This window comes from Cygnus olor, chromosome 2, assembly GCF_009769625.2.
Source record: "Cygnus olor isolate bCygOlo1 chromosome 2, bCygOlo1.pri.v2, whole genome shotgun sequence".
NCBI lineage: Eukaryota > Metazoa > Chordata > Aves > Anseriformes > Anatidae > Cygnus > Cygnus olor.
In genome coordinates, this window is record NC_049170.1 from 21,482,949 (window position 1) to 21,508,489 (window position 25,541).

The 25,541-nt window shown below is 37.2% G+C and overlaps 1 protein-coding gene across 1 annotated transcript in view; it reads right to left on the bottom strand.

Annotated features, from left to right (window-relative positions):
• Positions 1 to 11,914: 11,914 nt before the first annotated feature.
• The window catches only part of SLC39A12 (solute carrier family 39 member 12), a 35,045-nt gene continuing 21,418 nt past the window's right edge, over positions 11,915 to 25,541 (bottom strand). Inside the window, 5 exon segments of the mRNA XM_040549129.1 lie at positions 11,915 to 12,380; positions 17,718 to 17,905; positions 19,354 to 19,512; positions 22,286 to 22,349; positions 24,961 to 25,068. Coding sequence (XP_040405063.1) covers positions 12,252 to 12,380; positions 17,718 to 17,905; positions 19,354 to 19,512; positions 22,286 to 22,349; positions 24,961 to 25,068 — 648 coding nt within the window. The 3' untranslated portion in view covers positions 11,915 to 12,251.

The following is a 25,541-nucleotide window of genomic DNA, read 5'->3' on the forward strand; positions in this document are numbered from 1 at the left end:
TTCCTGTTTTCTCTCAAGGCAATCTTTGAAATACTGGGGACTATTGCTTTAACTGAGGATGCATTCACTCAGATAAAGAGACATCTTAGCAACTTGGCATTTTTAAGCGTAGGTTCCAGAGTTCTGAACAACTTTGGAAAGACAAGAAGTGCTATCCAAATAGAAAACTTTATCTGATGGGCACATTTGAGGATTAACAAAAGCATGGAAAGCTCACAGCACGGTTATAACTGTGCAGTGCAGGAAACTGAAGAAGTTTATTGATAGCAATTAAATTGTTAACTTTTGAAAATAAGATGTTATTTTTTGAACTTCAGATTTCCAAACGAGCATATTAATGAACTGATTTTTGGTTCATTCTCTTATTTGCGTAGCTTTGGTAGAAATGGATATCGGTGGAGTTGATAGTACGTACAATTTGCAATTTTTGTTTTTCAAAAAGGCTTACTTGTTTAAACTTTTAAACATAAAAATCTGTAGTTCTAATACTCTTTGTACAGCATAAACTGTACTAATTTTCAGGGTTGTGGACTGGTTGGGAGTGTTAGAAAAGATGAAATAACTATGCAGTCCATTTCATCTCTCATTCTCCTTTCTCTATAATCTATAGCAGTATACAGTGAATATTGTACACTGTGGGAACTGTACAATGCTGGATGAAAAGGACAAAGGTAGGGGGAAAGTTCCTGTGTGTCATGACCTTGGACCAAAAGCTTGCAACATTTGCTTTTGTTCTGGAATTCCAGAGCTCCTACACTATTAAGATGTTTGGAGCAGGAGGAGTTAAGCAGAATTCAGGCATCTAGTTTAAAAGTTGCAGTCCTGGAGCATCCACTCAATTAATGAATAATCTCTGGAGGTACATAAGTGTAATGAATAACTAATTTGACTTGTAAGCTTCATAAAGTGGGTGAGTGGGTGTTGTTTTCTGTTTGTTGGTTTCATTTTTTTTTTCTTTTTTCTGTCACAGTCTGAGCAAATCAGAAAGTATCTCTTAAGGATTCCAGATCTAGAAACTAAGCATTTTCTGTAAGGCCCAGTGAAGACATGCATCAGACTTGCCAAGTTTGAAGAGGCCTATGCATGAGCTGGCCTCTATAAATAAGTAAGTGTGGTTGCTATCTTTTCTAGAGATAGTTGAGAGAAACACAGATCCCCTTCCTTATGCAAGGTGTCTAATGCCTTTGGGGAGAAGATGCCTGGAGAACTTTGCTGGGGATAATGGACTGTTGTTTTCATCAGGAGGAGGTTGAAATCCCCATCTCTTACTCCTCAAAGGACTATGCTGCGCTACATCAAACTTATTGGCCATTCTAAGGAATGGTGCTCCTATATTCCCATTAACACTCCATAAAGATTGATTTAAGGTAGTAGGCCAGAGAGAAGGCAATGAAGGAATAGGACTAACATGGTACAAATTGGGAAGAGTGGTACTCCTAGGGGTTGTGCTGCCATTTAGAGACCTTGACAGGCTGGAGAAACGCGCAAAAAGGAATCTCATGAAACTCAACAAAAGTAAATGCTAAATCCTGCCCCTGGGGAGAAATTACCTCATGCGCAGGCTGGGGACTAGATGGAAAGCATCTTTGCAGCTTTACAGCAAAGTCTTTGGAGATGCTTTTGTACAACAAATTGGACACGAGCCAGAAACATGTCCTTGCAGCAAAGAAAGCCAAAAGCCTCCTGGGCTGCATTAGAAAGAGCATTCATTGCTAGCAGGTTGAGGGAGGTCACCCTTCCCTTCTGCTAATCAGTGCTGAGACACACCTGGACTACTGTGTCCAGTACTGGGCTCCCCAGGAAAATAGACACATAGACACTCTGGAGCAAGGTCATAGAAGAGCCACATAGGTGGTTAATGGCTTGGAGCATCTGCTGTACAAGGAGAAACTGAGAGGCTTGGGACTGTTCAGCCCAGAGAAGAGAAGGCTTCAGGGGATCTTATCCATGAATATGAGATTGGTGATTATTCCACTATATCTGGCAATGGTGTGACCTCACCTTGAATATTGCATGGAGTTCTGGGCTTCACAATATAAAAAGGATGTTAAAGTACTTGAATGAGTCCATAGTAAGACACCAAAGCTGGTAAAAGGACTGTCCTGTGAGGAGAAGCTGAGGTCACCTGGGTTGTCTGGTGTGGTGAAGAGGAGGCCGAGAGGTGGCCTCATGGCTCTGGGCAGCCTCCCGAGGAGGGAAGGCACAAAGGGAGGTGCCAGCCTCTGCTCCCTGGTGAGCGATGGCAGGACGCGGAAAGGGCACAGAGCTTTGTGAGGGGAGGGCCAGGCTGGGCACGAGGAGAAATGTCAGTGTCATGAGGGTGGTCACACACTGGGACAGGCATCCTGGAGAGGCAGGTGGTGCCCCGTGCCCATCCGTTTTCAAGGGATGTTTGGACAATGTCCTCAGTAACATGTTTCAGCTTGTGGTCAGCCCTGAAGGGATCAGGCGGTAGGACTTGGTTTTTGTATGTCTCTTCCAACAGTCCTGTCCTATCCTGTCCTGTCCTGTCCTGTCCTGTCCTATCCTATCCTATCCTATCCTATCCTATCCTATCCTATCCTATCCTACCCTATCCTAAACATGAAAGAGAAAAGGTGATGGAGCCAGACTCTTCTCAGTGGTATCTAGTGACAAGACATGTCATCCTGGAAATACAGGAAATTTTACTTAAGCATAAGAAAAAAATCATTTTTACTATGAAGGTAACTGAACACATTGCCCAGAGAGGGTATACAGTCATCGTCCTCAGAAATTCTCAAAACTGAACTGGACAAAGCCTTGGGTAACTTGCTGTAGCTGAGAATGCTCTGAGCAAGTGGATTGGACTAGTCAACTTCCAGACCTGACTCCACTTTGGTTCTCAGGTGTCCAGACTTGTGTCTAGACTCGTGTCTAGACTCTAGTCTGCTCCAAGAACAGTTTCTGTTTGTTATAACGCATAAGAAGTCTCTGGTATTGGGACTAGAATCCCCCTAACTGGTGAGCATTCTAATTTGTCATGCTGATTTATAAAATTTGGCAGAAAGACCTCCTTCAGACAGCCTCTAGAAAAGAAGAGTAACTTTGTTCAGATCTTTGAAAGATAAGATGTATGTCCTCAGGAGAGATTTATAACCAGTTTACTAGATCCAGAGCTCAGCTGATAGGATAATATGACTGAAAAGTCATGGAAAAATCTGTTCTGGGGAGGAGTTTCCCTCTTCATTAGATTTTCCCTGAAAGAGCTTGATTAATTCCTTTATCATTTAGGTAGGTAATAAGAAAACTGTATAATTAGAGTGATAACGGTATATGAGCATGTCGCCAACAGGAAAAGAAAAGCAATGTAGTGCCAAAATCACTACACTGTCACTCATGATAATTATTTAGTAGACACGTAGTCACAGAGATATCAAGCACTGCTTTTCTCTTTCATTGCAAGGGGTTTTGTGTTTTCTTATTTGATCTTCATAGAGCTAAAAGTCACAAGGACCCTTTTACAATATAAGGTGTAATACCGTGCATTTAGAACTTTACTTTCAACTTTCTTTATTTCTCTTTCTCTTTCTCTTTCTTTCTTTCTCTTTCTCTTTCTCTTTCTTTCTCTTTCTCTTTCTCTTTCTTTCTCTCTCTTTCTCTTTCTTTCTCTCTCTTTCTCTTTCTTTCTTTCTTTCTCTTTCTTTCTCTTTCTCTTTCTCTTTCTCTTTCTCTTTCTCTTTCTCTTTCTCTTTCTCTTTCTCTTTCTCTTTCTCTTTCTCTTTCTCTTTCTCTTTCTCTTTCTCTCCTCCTTCCTTCCTTCCTTCCTTCTTTCCTTCTTTCTTTCCTTCCTTCTTTCCTTCGTTCTTTCCTTCCTTCTTTCTTTCCTTCTTTCTTTCTTTCTTCCATTTGGAGAAGATTAATTAAGGAAGAACTATTTGCACCAGCCTATCTGTCACCAGAAAGTAATAACATAAGGCAGGCAAAATTACACTGGTAGACTTACTGGAAGGGTATTACATGATCAGGTTAAACTTAACAAATTGAGTTTGCTTCTATTTTGCTAAAAATCAGTTCCACAATGGATTAGCTAACAAAATGTCATTGTAGTGACTGAAGGATGCAAACCAGATATAGGTTTGTTGAGCGTGTTCATAGAAAAGATGTTTATATCTTACATTTTAAATAGACATAGGGGATAAATGAACATGCAATGTGTTTTTCATCAAACATACTGCCTAGGAACTTTCAGTGCTCGAGAAACCGTGCTGGCTGTCGGCTGTATTTCAGATGATCTCCTTATCATGTAGATCACAGCAATAGATGCTTTCTGCAGACTTATGGTTTTTATTTATTTATTTTGTTGTTGTTGTTGTTGTTACAAAGACATGAAAAAGTGCATGTTTGCTTTTGTTTCAAATAGTATAAAACAGAAATTATCACTTTTAGTAATGTTTCACCAGTAAAAAAAATGACCTGAGAACTCAGAAGTGGTTTATGCATTTACACACTATAATTCTCAGTAATTCTGACTGGTTATTAAAATCATTAGAGACTGAACTCTGAATCTGAGGCTATTTTATAAACATATGTACAGCGAACGTGAATGTCTCTTCTGCCAAGGCTTTCTGTTTCTTACCATGGAAACCACTACCTTTGCTGGGGAACAAACTTGACAATTTGTTGTCAAATGCAGCCACTTCTGACATAAGTAGGGCATAAATAAGTGCAGAAGAAAGGAAGGGGACTTTTTACTATTGAAATATCCATTTTGAACATACAGACAAGTAGTTCTTGAGTAAGCTATGGACCTATAGGTTTGTTCTTACTGTCTTGAATCTGGGATGCCTTTTGTGTTGCGAATCCTGGAGAAAGATATGAAATATATCATATATGAGAGATACAAGAGAATCAAACAGTCTAGCTCTTGTTAAGGCTATGGTTTACATTCATGCCAGAACTGTAAGCTGCAAGACTGTATTGTAGGTTCATTAGTAGCTACTTCAGGTCATCAGCAATTTTCAGTTCACATTGCTCAAATCAGATGGCTATCCATTATTAGAAACTGTTTTTCTATGTCTTCATATGTAATGCTAGCATGCAGTAAAAGTGAAAGTGGTTAGTTATTGTTTTGCAGAAAAATAAAAAAAGATTGGGCACATGTCCAGTGTCAGCTTATGTCTCAGCTGGGAAGCAATGACTTCAAAAAACAGTGATTGAAGAAGTGCAGGAGATCTGATCATTTGCATTCTGGTATAAACTTAATGCTGAATACCAGTGCTGGTATTTGTACCATCAATTAAATCTTTTTATTTTTCTTTTGTTAGGTATGCTCAGAAAGCTGGAATGTGTTTTCTGACATCAACAGAAAGTGGGTAGGAACTGTTCTAGCTCTAGTTATGCTTCCTTAGAATTCAGAGCATCCTTTCTGAGGTCCCTCCAGCCCATAATCCTACACATGCTATAATTATGAAATGTCTGGAAAAAGATCTAACAAATTAGGTTTTGTCCACCAATACTGAAACTTAGCACATAGCAGAGCTTATTCTGGGGGGAAGGGAGGCAAGGAGAGGAAGGGAAAGAAAGAAAGAAAAAAAAAAAGAAGACACCATAGCCCTTGAGTGAAGTGCATGTAATTATTTCTAAAAAACACATCTCCATAAAGGAGAATCAAGGTCGAGGGTGGAGGGTTATTTAAGTACAATACAACCTAAGAATTTTGATGGCATATTAAAATATTACGTGCTAGAAAAGAATTTTCAACAGTCATGTGCTTTCTTAGTACACTCTAATAATGCCACATAACACTATGCCAGACAGTCAGCTACTCTGTTGTCTAGACAAACGGCATATTCAGGTTAATTACAAGCACAACAAGCAAAATTAAAAAGTAGGGGGTTTGGTAGTAGGAAATGTTAGAAGATGGACTATGCTTTCATAAGTTTTTTCATTTCTCATTACTTCAGATGGAATTGAAATCTTGCACATGAAATTGTACTGATTTAATCAACTATGAATATGTATTTTCCAAAATATATGGCTATGAACATATGGATCATATTTTCAATGCATGTCTCAAGTTTGAGAGTTATTAAAAGTCATCTGTTTTGTAATATTTAAACTATTTCCAGTGTTGAAACTCTACTTCTTAGACATGATATTTTCAAGCAACATTTGTAGAGAATTGTGTGGGTTTAATGTTTGCCAAAGAGAATGAACTACAATGCGGAGGAGCTGATTTGCTTTATATATTTGCTGTTTCTTTCGGCATTTACCCTATCAACTACAAGAACTTTCTCCCTAGACGTTTCCTTGTTCTGGCTTTTCTGGTATGTATCTGTTTTGCCCTGTTTGTCTCCAAGTGGAAAAGGAGATGCTTTGCATTTGTACACGATGATGAATCACGATGCAATTTAGAGTGCATCACCACTTGTATTCATTTCTTCACCAAATTAAAGAAGCAGACTTATTTTCCATTGCATCTTTCCTTCTGAAGCCTTATTCAAGGTGCACTAGAAATTATCATTAGTGAGGTCCAGGAGAATGACAGAATGATTCTAATATTCATTGGACTCCTCATGTGTATAGTACTTCCAGAATGAATTGCATTCTTCCTTTAGCTGAGCTGTGGATGTCATTTTCTATCTATGCTGCTATGCTGTCCTGGACATATCAAACAGACGTATACTGTCCAGTTATGCCCTTCTGAACTTGCTGATGATTACAGCTGCTTGCTTTTGAACTGCTGTAGCATGCATATAGACGACTTCTGTGTGTGAACTTCACAAATGCAATGCCCATACCCTTTTGGATTAGGACAGCATCCAGAAAGTAGGTGTGCTCTTGCTCCAGAGCTAAAACTAAACATTTGCACAGAAATATGAAGATGACTTTGAAGTCCTGAAATGAGGACACAGTACAGTTGCTATCGATAAAACCACCCAAGACCACCAAGACTAAACCAACACACTTCAGCATGGATACAAAAGAAGGACTTGTCCTTATGTCTAGTGCTCATAGCAGTGTCTCTAGAATAAGAAGAATAAAATTGCTGGCACCATGGTGTAGATAATAATCTCTACTTCTGCATAGGTCTCAGTGAAATTTCCAGTGTTGTGTTGCTCTTTCTGAATTTCAGAAGTCACAAGTATTTGCAACACATAGCTACAAAACCATCAGTATGGATGCTGAAAGAGAATGACAGGTAAGAGCACATATATAGGACTATTTTATGGATTGTGATATTTGCATACCAGAGACAAGCAGGTGATATGGCAAATTCTAGAAAGTCCTTGCCAGAGAAGCCAAAAAGAGTTTTTGTGAGAGGTGGTGTGCCGGTGGATATCATGTCTGGTAGGCAATGACAGAGACACCTGGGATACCCTGAAACAGTTGTCTGGCCTGGGACATGGGTGCTGCTTGCCCACCACCTACCTTGGTGAGGGCAACCTGGGCACCTACCCAACAGACCAGTTGTCCTGATGATTCCACTTCAGTGTAGAGGCCATGAAAAGAGAGCAGAAATTACTGTGGTCTTAAATTAAGACTGAGATATGTCACAATAATCGCCTACTCTAGTCACTTATACCCACCTCCTCTCTGTCATGGGATAGGCCAGGATAGTCTCTGCTGGCCCCTGGGAAAAGGATGAGGAAGGGTTCCCAAGCCAGCTTCAGTGGGATGAAAATGATGTCACATACAGACATGTCTACAGCTCTGGATCACTGGGGTGCTGTGGAGTGCACAGCCCGAGCCTGCGCTCACAGGGTTATCAGCCAGATCACTTTCACGATATCCTTGGCACCCAAAGCCAAGACTACACGTACCGTCTGAGAATTTGCCCTGAAGTGAGTCCCTTCAGGACGCTGCAGAGACAGCTATAAAACCTTTGATCCTTTCTCTGCAGCCGTCAAAATGCCTGCTGCGGTACGGGGGAGCTGCAGGAAGGCCTCTCGGAGAGCTGCAGAGCTACCCTGCCTGCTCTGTCTCCTGTCATCTCTGCAGAGGAAGCAGCGCCGGCCCTCTGCAATTCCCGCACCCCCACCAGCTCCAGGATGTTGTTCTGCGCTGCCGGCGATGGGAGCTTGGCAGTGACTTCAATACGATGGGGCTGCTATACAGCATCTCCCGTTGTGCTCCGGACCGTTATCAGAGACATAAAAGGAAGAAGGCACTTCTTACGTTCCCCTGCGTGACCCGCGGCAGCAGTGCTGCATGTGGATCTTTTGCTTCTCTGGGGAGAATGGAATGAAGGTGGCCCTAGCAAAATAAATTACAGGAGTTTTTGTTTTGATTAAAGCCATTGTGTAACTACTGCTTGTATTTTCTGCAGTCACATTCCTAAGGCTGCAATCACAATAGAAGGCAGCTTATTTTTAAGATAAGACTTGACAACAGGTTACGGTAAAGCAAGAGAAGCTAATAACATTGACAAAGTAATCCCTTATTATAAAATTATCAGCCCTAATCCTCACTTTGGTGTAAACCTGTTGTTGGTTTCCAGATGCAGGCCAAACATTGTTACAATGATAATACACATTCTCCAATGCAATGGCAAAGTGAAAGAAAAACAGTCCAAATATATTTGCTAAGGGTGGGTTGCTGTTTCAAAACCAACCATGTTCTCCTACATTAAAAAGGCATTTTTTTGTATCTGGAGAAATGCCACCTTCCTGTTTAAAGCATAAAATACAACAGCAGAATAGACGGCAGTATTTAAAACATGCAGATGAGCTCCAGAAACTTTCTAAGGGCATTGGGATAGCTGGCTGCAAAGAAGGTACTATTTATCTTAAGAGTCACTGGACAATGTGTAACATATACAAAAAAAGAGAGGTACAAAGTCAACTCTCTTATGCTTAGGATCCCTTATAGTTTGGAGTTGGAAGCATTTTTTATGAGGCCTTCTACCGCTTAACTTCCAGGAAAAGATACTGTAGCAAACAAATTCCTTCAACCTTCCTTTTTCTCTCATTTTCATCATGAAAGTGTCTGAAAACTAAGAATAGATGAAAGAGAGAAATACTAACCCTCTTCTTGCAGAAAAAATCCTGTATCTATAGATTCATATATTTTACGGTTTCAAAGGAACATTATGATTATCTAGTCAGAACTGCCTGACAGGCTGTAAAACCTCACCAAGTAATCTCTCCATCAAGCACATAACATCTGTTTGAGTAATTGCATGCCTCTTAGAGAGATACCCAGCCATGATTTAGAGGCTGCAAGTGATGAAGTTCTGCAGCCCTTACTCAGGATTTGACTCAATGAAAACATTGGCATATTATGCTCTCTGTCTGTTAGGTTTGGAGGAACAGAAAGAAATATCTGGCTTTAAATAGAGCCTTGTTTGAAATCTGTATGAATAAACTCTACAGTATTTAAAACAAACAAAAAGAGAATGCATCATAGGAATACTTTTGTACCACCTTCCCTCTTGCGAGGACACAGAACCATATTCTTCTCTCTTTTTTCTTGGGCTTTCCAGAGAACATTGACAAAAAGATGAATCCTTCAGATTTAAATTTATCTAGTTTTCAAATTCAGTGACCTATAAAATAGTTTCCAATACCCTGTAAAATGCATTGTTCCTGAAATACAGTCTAGTTTTGCTTTATGTCTGGTAATGCTCCTTCTTCAGTATCCAATTTTAAACATACTAATGCCAGGAGAATTAAAGCAGAGTAACCAACTTTAAGCAGAAGCACAAGTTCTCTCATAGGTACCGTAAGAATTCAAACGTCTATGGGCTAATGAGACTGGGTATTCAGACTTGGTACCAAGTCAAAATGGTGACTGAATTGCTCACGTACTGATAAACACCACAGAAACAGGACAACTCTGCAGCAGAAATAGAGTAACTGGCATTCTGATTGATGCATTTGTGCATGAGGCGGAAGCTGTATGAATACACTTGCTTGTTTAGTGTGATGAAAAAAATATGATAAATATATATGTAGCCAAAAGATAGTATTTTCTGAATGGGTTGATGCAAATGCAGTATGCTCACAGATCATGTCAGGACGTGAACTTATGCTTGTATGCAACTTCAAAGAACACAGTGCCAGAAATTACTTGCCCTCTCTCTGACACATTGATGATAAAAAAATATTTCAGAATATAATAATATTGCCAAAACATGATCATGTCGGTAATCTTGTTTCCTGTTGTAGTGAGCATTAAGCATATATAAACAAAGTACAGTAGCTCTGCTCTTTGAAATAACAAGTTTCCAATATTCATTTGCACCATCTGATACAAGAATAGATTTTGCTTACGTTCAGTGGTGTCCTTCTATTGCTTGAATTGACTGCCACAGCTGAAGGTCATTGAATTCGTGCCAATACAAACAGATGAAATACTGGAAAAACATTAAAAAAAAAAAAAATCTTACCTTCCTAAAAACAAGCACAAACTCCTGAAAAATGAAACCTTTGAAAAGAGAAGCATCATCTAGGACTTCTCAGCTGACGAGGCAGCTTTCAAAGTTAAACCCACAGAAAAAAGCAGTCATAATATTTGCACACCTACATAAAACAGGTTTGTATTTTACTTTGGGACTTTAAACAGCTTGGTTCATTTCCCTAGCCAGATAGAAACTTCCTGTGTGACCTTGGATAAATTGTTTGTGACGAGGTTTTTGAAGGTATGTATATGTACACTTAGATGTGCATTGGGGTATTTGCTAGAGATTCCCATAATTTACAGGCACTGAAAATGAGTACATAGCTACCTTTAAAATGATCTAAGGGTGGCCTGTGGAGGACCAGGAGTCCACAAGCCCATGAACCTAGGCTGTTCTAAACACTAAAAATCACACTTATTTTCATTTTAAATTTTGATGTTAAGGTAGTGTGGTACCCATGAAGCCTTTGAGAACTGATACTGCTCTAATATAGAGTCTGATCTCTGTAATATGGGAATAATTGTACCTTCAGTAGAAGTTGCGAAATACATGCACAAAACATTTTGAGAAGTGAAAAGTATCATAATGTAGCTGTTTTTCAAAGTTAATTAAGACAAGGAAGAAAAGTATGCACCTGTTTGCATAAAGAATATGTTTGTTCTGTAACTTGCTCTCCTTATTAACACACATGAGAGAAGGGAGAAAAAATGCGCCTCAACTCTCCTATAAAAGCATAAATTAGGTAGGGGAGGATTCCTTATGCCAAAAAATGACAGCATCTTGGTAATAGAAATCACAGAGCTGAGTGCTGCTCAGTACCTCCTGGAAGCTGCTCAGCACCTCAGAATCAGGACATAATCTGTATATTTGTTTCAGGCTTGATTCTGTAACACAAAATTAAATGAGTCATCTGTAACTTATGCAGAATTCCCATGAAATCAAGAGGACTAATTACACAAAAATCACTCAGAAGGAGTCAGACCCTAAGAGAGCAAAACTATATACACTTTAGACAACTGAAAAAGTTCTTTGCACAATGCACATCGCATTTGTATGAATAAGCTAATTGCTGGCTGGAAGGCACTATTGGTGTTTATTAAACATGATGGCTCAAAAGCAACATCTGGCTCAAGGAATCCCTTGATTTGAGAAGGCTGGAAGGGATATTGGGGAAGAAATCCTTTCAACTTTTCTTATAATATTTCTCAAACATCTGTCAGGAGTGGGAGCAGAAGGTGGTTACTATGACAATTATTATGGTCCAGTGCTTGACTGTCACAATTCCATCATGTGTATGACAAACTATGCGACAGTCAGAAAAGCACTTACACTCATCATTTTCTACCTACTACAGTGGACCAGTGATTTACGACTAACAAGGATCATTATGCTGGCAAAATAAATAATGAATATACTATAAAGAGATTGCTGTATGCATTTAACAGTTTAGTTTTGTTATACTTTTTAGTTTTATGTAAATACATTTATTCCTATGAGGCAACAAACTTTTCTGTTTCAAATTATGCAAATATGGTTAGTCCACTTTAATTATTGCATATAAAAGTGTTTTATTCTTTCTTCAATCAGACTGGCAGAGATCACTTAGAGCATTCAACTAGAACAGTCTCAATAAAAACTAATCAAAAGCTCCTGTGAGTTTGAGCATGGGATCTGGTAAACTCAGTAACAAATAAAATATAATTCTAAACATTCATGTCTACAAAAAAAATCATCTGAACAATAAGTTAATAAAGTAAAATAGTTATCTACTGTTCAGATATAAAAATCCCAACAACTTAATTTATATATCACTATAACAGACATGACACAACTGTGAATAATGCTATCCACTGTCGTAAGTGGTACTTCAAGATTTCTGATGGAAAATTCATATTTTAATTTTCTGTTCATATATAGCCAAAAGTAAGAGGCAGAGCCAGCCTAATAGTAATCCAAGGTTCTGTAGGAGAAACATCAACCAGGGTCGCCGTGTCTGAATATGAGTCATTTCAGGAAGCTAAAAAAAGAATAAGACACCAGAATGAGAGCCAGATATATTCATCTCTGGGAAAAAAAGTCTTATGGGAAAACATGACAAACTTCATTAGAAAAAGTTTCAAAATACTGTGTTTCTGAATATAGCTATTAATCTGTTGCATGTTCTGTACGTTGTAATGACACAGATCTTGACTGTGAAATATTTAAATTAATAAAATTCTACCCATTTTGGTTCTTTTACTAATACCAAAAAGAAATATAAATGAGATTCCAAAATTTCTTAACTTCTCAATAGTTCTTAGTAATTTTATACAGCTGTCTGTAAGGAAATGCTTATTTAGTAAAATTAGTGATTCCCTTTTGTGGAAATAAACTAGTTTGAGTTATTTTGTTTCTGTCCTATATATAGGGTCAATCCTGCTCTCGCTGAAATAACTGGCAGCGCTCCTATTTACTTGGGCTTTGGTAAGTACATAAGTAGAAAACAGGTTATTTTTTTTTTAATATGCTGGAAAGTAAATACCTTTAATATTTTTCTATGAAAGTTTTAAATCAAGTAAAAGAGCAGCAGCTGTTTATAATCATATTAGAAGCTACTTACATGTTGACCTTCCACCCTACATGATCTTTTATCAAAGTTTTAAACAAAATGTATGTCTCAATAGAGCCTGTGAAAATAATGCCTCAGGCTCAGACTCTCTTAGTATTCATGCATTGTGTATTGTGGACACCAGGGGAGATACTAACAACTGCTGCTATTTTCACATCCATTTTGGAAATAAAGATAGAGTAATTGCCTGGCACTGCACTTTTTAATTTTTATTTTGTTGTTGTTGTTTGTTTGTTTTTGTCTATTTTTTTGAGAACTTCAAAACAAATTAAAATATGCAAAAAATTGAGTGACTTGTCCTGGCACTTTCCCATTGCTTTGCCTTCCTGCTCCACTCACAGCCTGTGCTGGAATGAAGCCACTTATTTTGTTTGCTCTTTTAGAGCCTCCTCACACACGCTGTAACAGCATCAGCCACTGGGAGACAGTGGAGTGGTGCTGAGCAAGGAGGCTGATGGGGCACATTTACACCTATTTGCTGTTATGCTCGTCCTTCCCTCTGTCAGAGTGGGGTCTCTGGATCTGCTTCTTTGGCACTCCTCTTTCTTTGGAAGTTGATATGGGCCCAAATGAAGGCTTTAGAGTGAAAAATCTGCCCACACTTTAACATTTTGCATAAAAATAACAGGCAAACCCAGAAGCCCTAAATCTTTGCAACTACTGGGCAGCAGTTTAAATTATGGTACAAATCTGCATTTTAAAAACTCGTGCAGTTATATTTAATTTATATTTAAGGGGCTTCAGAAGCATTTAACCTAGAGCAAATGTAAACACCTCAGAATTCTGATGTAAATCAAAATCTGAACTGTCATCTTGTAAGTGTTCAGAGCATGTGGTTTTTGTTTTGTATATAAATAAAAACGGTTAATTACAGCTTAGGCCTGAATCCAGGCTTTCAGTCCAGACCTTTGTTCTTTCTAATTTATCTTTATAATCAGTCTATTTTACCTTCTTCCCCAGCACATAGATGAACAAGTTCTCTGACCATGTACAAGAGAAAACTTTTCCCCCTTCCACTGCAAAAGCCACTATTTTCTCTTATTGGTGTCACTGCTGACTTATGGTATACACATGGCAAAATAGGTTGCTAAGAAAGTTTTAAAAAGGAATTCTCTGCAGGCAGTACCATTCCTGTGTCCAGTGCAGATCTCTACTCCCTCTACTTAACCTATATGCTTCTTAAAAAATGCACAGATCATTTTTATAGCTTTACCTAGTGTGACATCCCTGCTTATCTCTTTGAAAATAAAAGCTAACTGCTGCCACAGTATCAGTGATGGTTCCCCTACTCTTTGTGAACTTGCATGCACAGAATGCATGTGGCACAGCAGGGAAATGCTTCCAGTTGGGAAGCATAAGGCTATTCCATTGGCAGGTGCGCAACACCAGAATTTAATAGCACCATAACCAAGCTGTTGGATGCCATCACACTTGCAAATGCTTGAAGTCTGTTGGAGGCCAAAAAGTTACTGTTAACTGAAGGACTACTCTATTCCTACTTCAGCTTATATTTTTATCATGAGTACAGGAAGAATTAGTAAGCACCATGCTGACTGAAGGTATGAGGGCTCTAAGCCGTGGGCTGGTTAAACACGAGTTCTACCAAGCTGGGGCACATATGGTATGGCTGTGATGTTGTGCCACAAATGGTATGGCTGTGCTGTTGTGCCACACCAGCACAATAAGCCTCTTTAAAAATACCCCTTTGTCTCCAAAATCCAAAAGATAAGTTTAAGGTTAGTCAGAGAAAACTTCAGTTAGGTGCCTCAGGCAGGGAGTGGTTGGCTAGCTCACATTTTTTTGATACCTTTATTCTCTTTCTTGCTTCTATCTTCCACCTTTCAAATTAGACAGTAAGTTTTTTTTGGTCAGTAACCATATAAGCCTATAGGATTTGAACAATCACTCAGAAATTATCTCCCAGTCCTTAGGGTTTAATACAATGCAGGTGAATTCATAAATATTTATCCATAATGGTTACTTCATAGATACTCATTTAAAAGGCTGATTAAGGATTTGCAGGTTTGTTTCTCAAGAGGAAAAGAGGACATTTTATCAAAGAAACAATTCATTAGGAGTGAGTTGGTCTGTTCCGCTCCATGTATTGATATCTCAAGTTTTGTTTCAGATTAAATGAATGTTAAAGAAAATATATGCTTTCGATGAAAGGATCTTTGGAAATTGTGCAATGATATGATTATAGTTATGACCTCTAAACAGAGGGCAAGCACAAAAATCTCACTATACTTTTCATAAAAAGCTGCTTTTCAGGGGATTTAATTTTGGTTAAACAGAATCTAAAGACATGGTATTACGGGTTTTTACTTACATGGATATCTTGAAGCCAACAATCAGTTCACATTGTAATATTTCACCTGTGCATACACATTTGCAAATCAAAATATTCCTCCCTTCTGCCTTCCCTAATTGCTATGAAGATGAAAAATTTTGCAAAATTCCTTGGGGAAAAATGATGAAGGCTATAAATCATTTTATCCATTGTCCTTCCCCTCAGATTTTTAAAATGATTAGTCTATGCTGCTTATTAATGAAGCTAGAATGCCATTTTTAGGAATGAAAAATATTTAGTTAAGCACAAAAGTAGTTTTGTACAAGCTTGATTGTGCAGCAATCTCACAGTGCTGTCTTGTGACTGAACCTCCATCTCATATCCCTCAATGTTCCACAATGCAGAGATCAGTGAAACTGTTCAGTCTTATTTAACTAACACAGGAAGTATGTGAAAGTCCATAAAACAAATTCTGAAAATTATAGTTATGCTTTGCACACCCTTAAGTATTTGTACACCTTTGGAAGGAACATTGATGATTGCTGTTTGTAGATGAGAATGCAACGGAGAATGAAAGTTATTTGCATGCAGAAAATTGAAAAATATATAAAGCGTGGCTGATTATCTTTTGAGATGTACAATACAAACACATGAAATTTTTCAGATCTATAGATTCCTGCCATGCTACAGGAATCTTTTGAAATAAAATAATATCTGTGATACTTAGTACTTGCACTTTTGGCAAACAGATGAGCAACCCAATGGCAGTTCTTTTGACAAAATGCAGAGAAAAACTGATTGGAAACCCTACTGTTCATAGCAGGGAGGTGAGGGAAGTAAGATCTTTCTCTTTCTCTCTTTCTCCTTCTCCTCACATCAAGAACAAGGTTACAGTGTTGAGCTGAGAACAAGAAAAAAACGTGCACCCTCTTTCTGCATAAATTTGTGTATTTTCTTGGGCTTTACAGCTGGCACATTGCTTTGAAGACTCGGGAAAAAATGTGGTGTTGTTCTAGGAGCTTGATCCTCCTGATCCTTCTCTGAAGGAAAGATATGACTAAGTCCTTAACCATGTTAATAAATCCGTGCCTATTATTCAATAGGAAGGCACCCTCACCTCCAAATTTCTCTGTGTCAGAAGAAGATACACAATGGTATCTTGGTACACAATGTTCTTGTCTGTTATTCACTGCCTCAGTCAGGACAGTTGACACATCCACAATCCTCAGGCATTCCCTCATAAACTCTTAGGAGCATTTTATATTCACATTACTTATGTTACAGTAGGAAAAAATGGACTATAAAGCACTCAAGGTCTAAGGCCAATGATTACAAGTAGATTTTTTAATGGGTTATAATACTGACGTGGCATATGAGGTTTCAAGTATAATTCCTGAACCTGGCAAATGATATCATAGGCATGGGGTGCGGGGTGGTAGTAAACAAAACAGAGACAGCCAGATTTGGGAAAGGCGTGGTAACAGTTTATGAGGAGAGAAACCTTTTTTTTTTTTTTTCAACCTCTGGACCTAATGACTCAATATACTCAGTCTTTGTTCAGAAGCTTGAAAACAATTTTATCTTAACATACATTAGTTAAAGAGCCATGTGACACTTAAAATTATAATAATCTGGCAAGGTAATTAAGTTCTGTGTTATTATGAGTGTAACGTTTAGGCATCTCTTCAATAAATTATGTGTCCTGAGACGAGTGACTCCACTATGTTCTTGCACAGCCCTTAGACCTCTCTCTCCCAATTCTCTCTCCCAATTTTTTTTGTCTTCATATTTTATTTTTCTATAGTTAGATCATTGCTATTGAACTGGGATTATAAAAAATGATGGAAAATATGAAAAAATAGACAATATAATAGGTTTTTAATTGCTTAGGAACTCATCCAAACCTCTCTGAGATAGAAGGGCAGGCCACAGAGAGCACAGGTTAAGCATCTTGTATTTTAGTTCAGAAACTGCAAATTCATCTTGAAGTAATGGATGAAGAATATACAGAGAAAAAAAAAAGTAACAAGAAAATGTAACCAAATATAACCAAATTATTCAAGATTTAAAAACAAAAACAACAAAAAAAAAAGCAAAAAAACCCCCTGCAGGTTCAATTTTTTTTAATGTTAAGTCATCTTTAAGCAATTCTTCCAGACCTAAATATATATTGATTTATATCAATATATAAATCCTCTTTTAAAAGTCCTCTATGCCTTTCTCATATGTTACTCTCTTTATAGCCTTTATTTCACCTTTTTATTACTAATCACACCTGTAATGGCAGTGACACCAAATAAAACCAGACCATTGATCTAAGCACTGTACACGTACATGGCAAATGTGTTCTTCCCAAGAAGCCTATATGAATATTTTTTCCCTCTAAGTTCATCTGACACTCATCTGTAATGTGGATATGTCAAAAAGAAAGTATAACAATAGACAGAATTTCTCACCATTTCTGCTAAAGATAAATACAAGAACATTCCAGCGGTAACTGTAAAAATCCAGTTTTGAATGCATGGGTCAGTTGAAACAGAAAGGCCAATATAAAGCCCTAAGAATGCTGTTAGTGCACTTATAAAATTCATCAAAATTGCAATCTTTGTGGGGAGCCCAGTACTTAGTAGCACAGCAAAATCTCCTGCACAGAGAAAAAAGAAGACAGAAAAATTATTATTTAGCTGATAAATGTATTTGTAGGATTCTTTGTAATAAAACATGAAGTAAAATAATTAAGATATGTACAAAGAAGACAGTGAAGGATGGAGGACTGCCCTTAGATTTCTATAGAATTGGTTATAAACTCAACCTATATCAAAAAAAATAACAATAATTTGTATTTGTTTAGCTGTTCCTAAAGATAGCATACAGTATACAGGAGTGGCTTCTGTTAGTTCTCGATGTTCTGTGATATTTCCAACTTGGATACATGCAAAAGTGAAGTCACATGCTTTCCCAGAGTTTCTAAATCTTTCTTGATTGGGAACTTGCCAGTTAAAATCATGTGAGTATATTTACAAGGTCTTTGAATGTTTTACAGGTGCTGCAAGTCAGAAAAAACTATTTCCGTCTGATTCCAGATTGAGTTCAATTGCACTGATTTTAGATTTTTTAAACTGTACATCAGAATCCTATCACATATTTTTCCTTCTAAAATAAATGATCTTATAAGAGGCCCACAGCAATAAATTTTAAAAATTCTTCTCTATCCATGTGGAAATATGACTTAGACACTGTGGTACCATTGCACCAGAATTAAAGTCTGGCTTTGGAGTTAGGTATTCAGTACTTTTACATTTTCTTTGAAATTTGAACAAGAGTTACCAGTTTTACAAGATTTCCCCATCCCACCTTTTTGTTTGGGGAAGTTTTCTACAGAGACAGCAAAAGAAATCTCCAGAAGGAAGGAGGGAAGGAAAGAGGGAGGGAAGGAAGGAGGGAAGGAGGGAAGGAGGGAAGGAAGCTGAACCTAAAGTTCTCAACTCAGTCTTGCCATTATATGTATGTTAATCATCACAACGTCAGGAACAACTTCAGCCATACTGAAAGATTTACAATAAGGCGATAATTGGGGAATTTTTTCAATAGAACTATCTTACTGTCCTGTCTGCTAGTAAAATAGATCATACATCTTCTTTTATTATCTTGTGATTCTTGATTAGTAGCAGGAATGAGGGTAGCATGAAGGTTGCATTGTTAAATAGCTCTGCTGCTGCATATTAAAACTCAGATAGGCCCTTGTGTCAGGAATGCCCGTTTTTGCACACATGGCTCTTTCTCACAACTTCCTATTTTTTTGTTTCTATACACATGAGAATAAAGGGCCACTCTGATCTGACACCATTTACATCTGAAGAAGGTGAGATGAGATGGTAGCCAATATTTATGGCAGAAGTCTCCTTTTTGTGAAGGGGAAAGAGAAGTACATAACTTCTTCATATACCCATCTGATACGTTCCACCTCACCCACTAAAGTTCATGACGTTATAAGCAATTTCTACTGATGTCATACAGGAAAGAATTCTGTGGAAAAGTTGTAACTACAAAGTCAATCAGGAAATAGGAAAAATACACATATATATTTCTTACCCATTTCATGAGGAATTTCATGGCATAAAATAGCAATAGTTGTTGTCACACCTGTTTCTGTTGAGGATGAGAAAGCTGCTCCTATTACCAAGCCATCAGCAAAATTGTGAAGACTGTCACCTACCAGAACCATTATTGCTAACAAGCTAATTTTCTTACCTAGGAAAAAGGAAAAAAAATCAAACAACAAAAAAAGCCCAGAAGTTTAAACATAAAAAGTATTGTAATTTTTGCTAGGTTAAAATTTATTTATTTATTTATTTATGAATTCACATATAACATCATGAAAAGTCACAACAGTTAGAAGACAATAGTGCTTGTCTGTTCTGTCCTTGAAATTATACTTCCTTCAATACACTTGAAATGAAAAAAGAGATTGTAGAATAATTTAGAGATTAAAATACCAGGAAGATTTTTTTTTAACTTTTTTTTTTTAGGTCAACTCTTTAGACAAAAAGCTAGAGTTCAGTTTGAGTCCAATTTTATGATAAACCCTAAGGGTTTCCATACTCTTTTTTTGGTTGATGAAATTCACACAAGTTTTCCTGCATCCTAGAATATTTTTTTCCTTAAAACTGGGAGGTTTTCCACCATCACTCTCAGAATTGCACAGCTGCAATTAAGATGAAGTCTCATGCAGCTGATCATTTTGATACTGTGAAGCATTTTAATAATGAGTTATATTTTCAGGGTCTGTTTTTATGAGATCGTATTAAGTGGAAAAATAGAGATGAAAGGCAATAAGCCCCAGAGTGTCACTATTAGCTCAGTGTCACAGCATGTTCATTTCTAACTTTTGTTCCAATCAATTAATAGCAGTTATGCTCATAGTATTCCTGTCTACAGCATCACTCTTGGACGCAGATGGCTGTTTTTCCTTCCCACACTGTTCTGTGAGCTTAGGGTGGAACAGCACATTTGATGCTCATGACATCAAACCAGACTTCTTGAGAGGAACGGCGCTACTGGTGATACAAGTACTGAAATCAAGCTAGGGAATTGGACAGTCTCTCTGTCTAGCCTGTAATCCAGACAGCTGGGTAGCATGCTGAGCAGATTCATGACGAGGGATTTTATCTCTTCAAGTAGCAATGAAGCTCAATATTTAGGCTCAATGTCTAGGCTTTGCAACATATTTCATAGGCTCCACTATTGTATACACAATCGTAAAAGCAGGGCATTAGAAAATGCCTCCCAGGAAACTCATCCACCTTACTTCTATGCAGAATAGACAGTACACTTTGCAGAGGGTTGCTTTTATGACTGAAAAAGCAGGGTCACAATTTGGACCTTAAGCATCATGTTTTTTCCTGGCCCCACACAGACATAATATGACAGTCTAAGGAGGTATGCAGAACCATCTGAGTATTGTTATTACAAGGTTTTACTTCAGTAATATTTTTCCAGAGATGACCATTTTATGGTGATGGGGGAGATGTTTTTCTTACACAAACTGGCTAGAACTGAAGCTTTCAGACTATTATAAAAAATAATAACAAAAAAAAAAAAAAAAAAAGAAAAGAAAAGAAAAGAAAAGAAAAACCAACACACTGCACATAAAAGCCTAACAACTGTATTCAGAAAATCCTGCCCAGTTGCCTGGGAGCTCTGCGGGTTCAGAAAAATTGGCAGGCTTGTTAGATTTTCCTGCCAGCTTACAGAGCCAGACATGGATGTCCCCAGTTTGCACAGTTCTTTCTAAACACTATAGGCAGTTTATAATCAATAGTGCAGAACATGAGTTACAGAGAAGTAATAGATTGCTGCACTACATTAAGTTTGTGACTTGTAATAAGCACTGGTGAAGACGAAATCAGGGTCTGCCCTGAGATGTTAGTCTCTTTTACTCAAGTAGGTGATTGTTGAAAAAGTAGTATAATTACTGGAACTCATTCCAGTGTGTTGTCTATAATATAACAAAGGGGTCAGGTTAACATGATGGAGCAATTGCAAATGTAAGCATCGTGAACTTACTTGACTGAAAGTTAAGAAGATTCACATATAAACAAATCTGAACGCTTTTCTTCATTTACTTTCAGCCTATTTTAAAGCAACTTTGCTACTAGCAATTATCTCCCCTGAATTATGTTGCTGCAACTGTAACTATTAACTATCAAATTATTACCATAACTATTTCTACAAAGCCTCTTCTTAAACAATCCTAACTTTATTTCTCTGCTTAAATAAGAGGATTGATACTCATAGCAATTGTCTTCCATAATTTTCATAAAGCTAATAGGTGCAGGACTACCACCAATGCTTTTAAAGTTTTGAATAAGAGTTTAAAGCAAATACTTATCGATACCACCAAAGCAAGGAATATAAGAATTACTTTGAAGCTCTCTGAAGAACACAGGTTGTCCTAAAACAGAGCCAGAGAGCCAGCCTGTGCAGAATCCTATACGTGTAATAAATCGCTTCTGGTTTAAAGGGGCTATTTGCTTTACCATGTAAAAGAAGAAGGAAGCAGGATTATATTAGTATAATGAGCAGGAAAAAAAAAAAAAAAAAAAAAGGAAAGGAAGGAAAGGAAAAGGAAAGGAAAGGAAAGGAAAGGAGGAAAGGAAAGGAAACACAATAATTACACTACCTTTAAAAGTAAGGGCCCTATCAAAGTTTGCAATTATAAATATTTGGTTTATATTAAATTTTGAATGTTTCTTTTTAAGCAAAGGATTTAGAAAAAATAGTTTGGAACAATGAGTAAACAAACACTAAAGCATGGGCATTATAAGATTAATGAACTTCACAATTACAGAGTTGGCAGCTGTAAAGGTCTTTAAGCAGAGATTTAATTATGTAGCCAAGCACCATCAGATGTGGTGATGTAGCACATAGCAAACACTGAGCTAAGCCAACTTCACAATTTTAATTCCATCTTAGGTCTTAAGACTTCTCTTATTGCTTGCCTAGCCTTTTTGTTGATACTAACTTTTTGTGCTGATCACCTTATTGTCTGGAGGAACTTCAGTAGACTCAGAATCTTCTGGGCTTCTCTAATAAAAAGGAAAAGATGATCAGTGTTAAGGGGCTCTTCCAGCTGCTGCTACAAATATAGGAAAATATCAAATATATTCATGCATTTTGATATAAAGATAGCTGCTGCTTTTTGCATAGATACAATTAGGATTATTTTGAGTGCTGGCAGTGTGATTGATACTGCAGAAACATAAAAAAGAAACCTCCCTTGATCAGAAAAGATTACAGTCTAATTGAGGTAAGAAGAAAGACATTCATAGGCACTGTTGTAACCCCCAAAAATCACATTTCTGCTTGAATACACAAAAATCCAAGCCAAATGCAGAACTAAAAAGAACATAATAATTCAAACTTTATCTTTCAATTTTGTCATAACAGGATGATTGTAGTTTTCTGGTGGATAGTGTGTCTATAGGATTTCCAAGGAAAAATGTGTATATACCAGAATACCCTTGGTGTTCCATATTCTTCACATTTGCTCTGTGAAACACGAGACTAAAAAAGATGATCATAGGTAGGTTTCACAATAGCTGCAAGTACTGTAGCTGAGTCCTCCTTCCCTGCTCTTCCTGTTGCTTGTAAGGCTTTTTATTTTAAAAGCAGAAAATGCAGCATATGCAATTATTAAACTGTAGTCCATCAGGATGTGTTTTGTTTACATTGAGACTGAAAACTGTTCCATCAAACAGAACTCTTGAAACACTTCCAGAAAATAGGGAAAAAAATAAAGGGGGGGGGGGATACTTTTTTTTTTTTCCCTTCATAGTGGCGCAATATCCAGTGCCCTGCCTCTTGGCCTTTCAGTTTGGCTCTGTCTTGGCACCGGGCTTCCCTGGCCAGGCATAATAGCTCATGAGTACAGTCCACTGTGAGGAATGAAAATTAGCCTTATTTCACATGAGGAAAGAGCCAGTAGTTTTGTCCTTACCCCAGACAGTTAATCTGATGCATCAGCCCTAATGTTTAATTAACAGAGACTGAGAGACTGCAACTGTCGGAAGAGAAGTAAGAACGTGAGGAATCTCTCTCTCTGACCCCTTAGCTTACTGGGGCTTTTCTTTCTGACTACAGAAATTATTAGATTTGTATAAGGGTGAGATACACCAAAAATTATTTGTCTGAAAGTAGAAAAAAAAAAAAAAAAAAAGAATTTCTAATCACTATCTTCTCTCTTCCCCCATCCCCCCCCCAAAAAAAAAAAAAAAAAAAAGCTTGTTAAAGCTACTGTGGCGGCCAGCGAAGAGTCAACAACAGCACAGAAGAGTGCTTTGTTAGGGTCAGCAAGCAGCACTCCAAAAACTATAGCTGAGATGCGTACTGGCTGCAAAACAGGACATGTTTCTTGGCTGGTATTAGCTTGGTTGAGAAGTGGGATTTGTGCTGTAGAGGCATGAGGAGGGAAAGGAAAGGATTTGTTTTTTAAATTCTAGATTTTAAAGGAAAAATAAAAGTCTTCAATTCCCATGATTGCAGCCAGTCGTATGAATTCCAGTAATTGTTCCACTTCTCCTATAATATTTATCACATGCCACTTCTTTGAACTCTGAGTCAAAACTGCAAGACTAATCACTGACCTGAAGGATTTATAAGCTTTTCTTAGTCGATCAGTGTTTTTCTTACTGTTACTCACATGGTTCTGAAAAATTGGCTGCTCTTGCACAAACTAGCTAAGTCAGGCTAGTTCATGTGATATACATAACTTAAAGTTGATCTTGCAGCTGAAAGGAATGACTAGATTGTTCATTACCATAAACAGGAAGCTATGACAGGGCTCACAAATTAGTAAACATTCTTCTCTAGGACGTTTGCTCTGCATTCACTTGACAATTTCCCAACCATGTTTCAGAGATATGAGACTCTTACCCATCACAAGTGCTTTGTTAAAATGGAGTTCACGCTATGGATGATCTTTGACTTAAATAAGCAGAAACCTATGCATCTAAGTATTACATATAAACTGAAGAGGTTGGTTGGAAAAAGAGAAAACAGGTTAAAAGGTATGAGTCACTTTACTTTGCAAAGATACATCTGTCCATACACTCTCCACAGATGGAGAGGAAATTACGTAATTTCTTATAGGCAAGCACTCTTCCCAGATATCCAGCTTGTTTGTATTACTCTTCAAATTTGTGGAAAAATATTCAAGAACATTCCAAGATTTCCTCTGTTCAGTAATTGTAAACTTAGCTCTCACTGCAGAAAATCCTGAAGTTTTTCCAATGGGAGAGTCTGCCCTTATATACAGCATATTTTGAAAAGAAGAGAGGAGTGAAATCTTCAAGAATTTGGTACAAATTCTCAACAAAAGGTAGTATGGGAAGTGTATTGTTATATTAATCTGAAACACACTTAAGAGAAGTCATTGGAAAATTTTGTGTTTGAAAAGTATCTGTAAAAGGTTATTATAAGCTTCAAAATCTATAGATTCCTGACAATCATGTCATATAATAAAGACAAATCAATAAAGACTAAAGCTTCAAAACTATAGATTCCTGACAATCATGTCATAATAAAGACAATCAATAAAGACTGAAAATATATTGATTATTACATGTATTGGTTCATTTTTTTGAGGAGCAGAGAAAGAAGAATATAAAATCAGGGAAGTATTTCACATCGGTAACCTACCAACTGTATGGTTGAAGTAGATTTGCCTCTGCCTGAATGTTCATTTAACTCAGATTCCACTGGAAGATCATGGGAATGTTCCCAGTGTCCATTAACTAAAGAAAAGCCCTGCTGAATGAAGATGCTTTGCAATTAGTTCTGAAACCCAGTGAACACAGGTGCAGTCTTTCTCAGCCTTTTGTGAAAGTTTGGCATTTATAAGAATTATTTTTTAAAACAACTATTAAAAAAAGATTGTTGGTTGGCATCAGCATTTCCTAATGTTTTTTGGTTAAAAAATAAAATAAAAAAAATAATTAAAATTGAATCAAATAAATCATAAATGACCATAATGTTTTGTTGAAATTTATTTCATCTTAAAGCTGAAGATTAAAATTGTTTAAATGTTTATACATTTTAAATATTTTTATATGTGTTTAAAAAAAATGTGGGATGATGATACATAATTCTCTCCAAGTATGTAACATAAGTAAATATTTTTTTACCAAACTGAATATCACTATTATCAAAACATTCTCATTCTATTAATTTTGCATAATATTCTTATGGACAACTCAAAGATAGTGGGATCAGGGACTCAG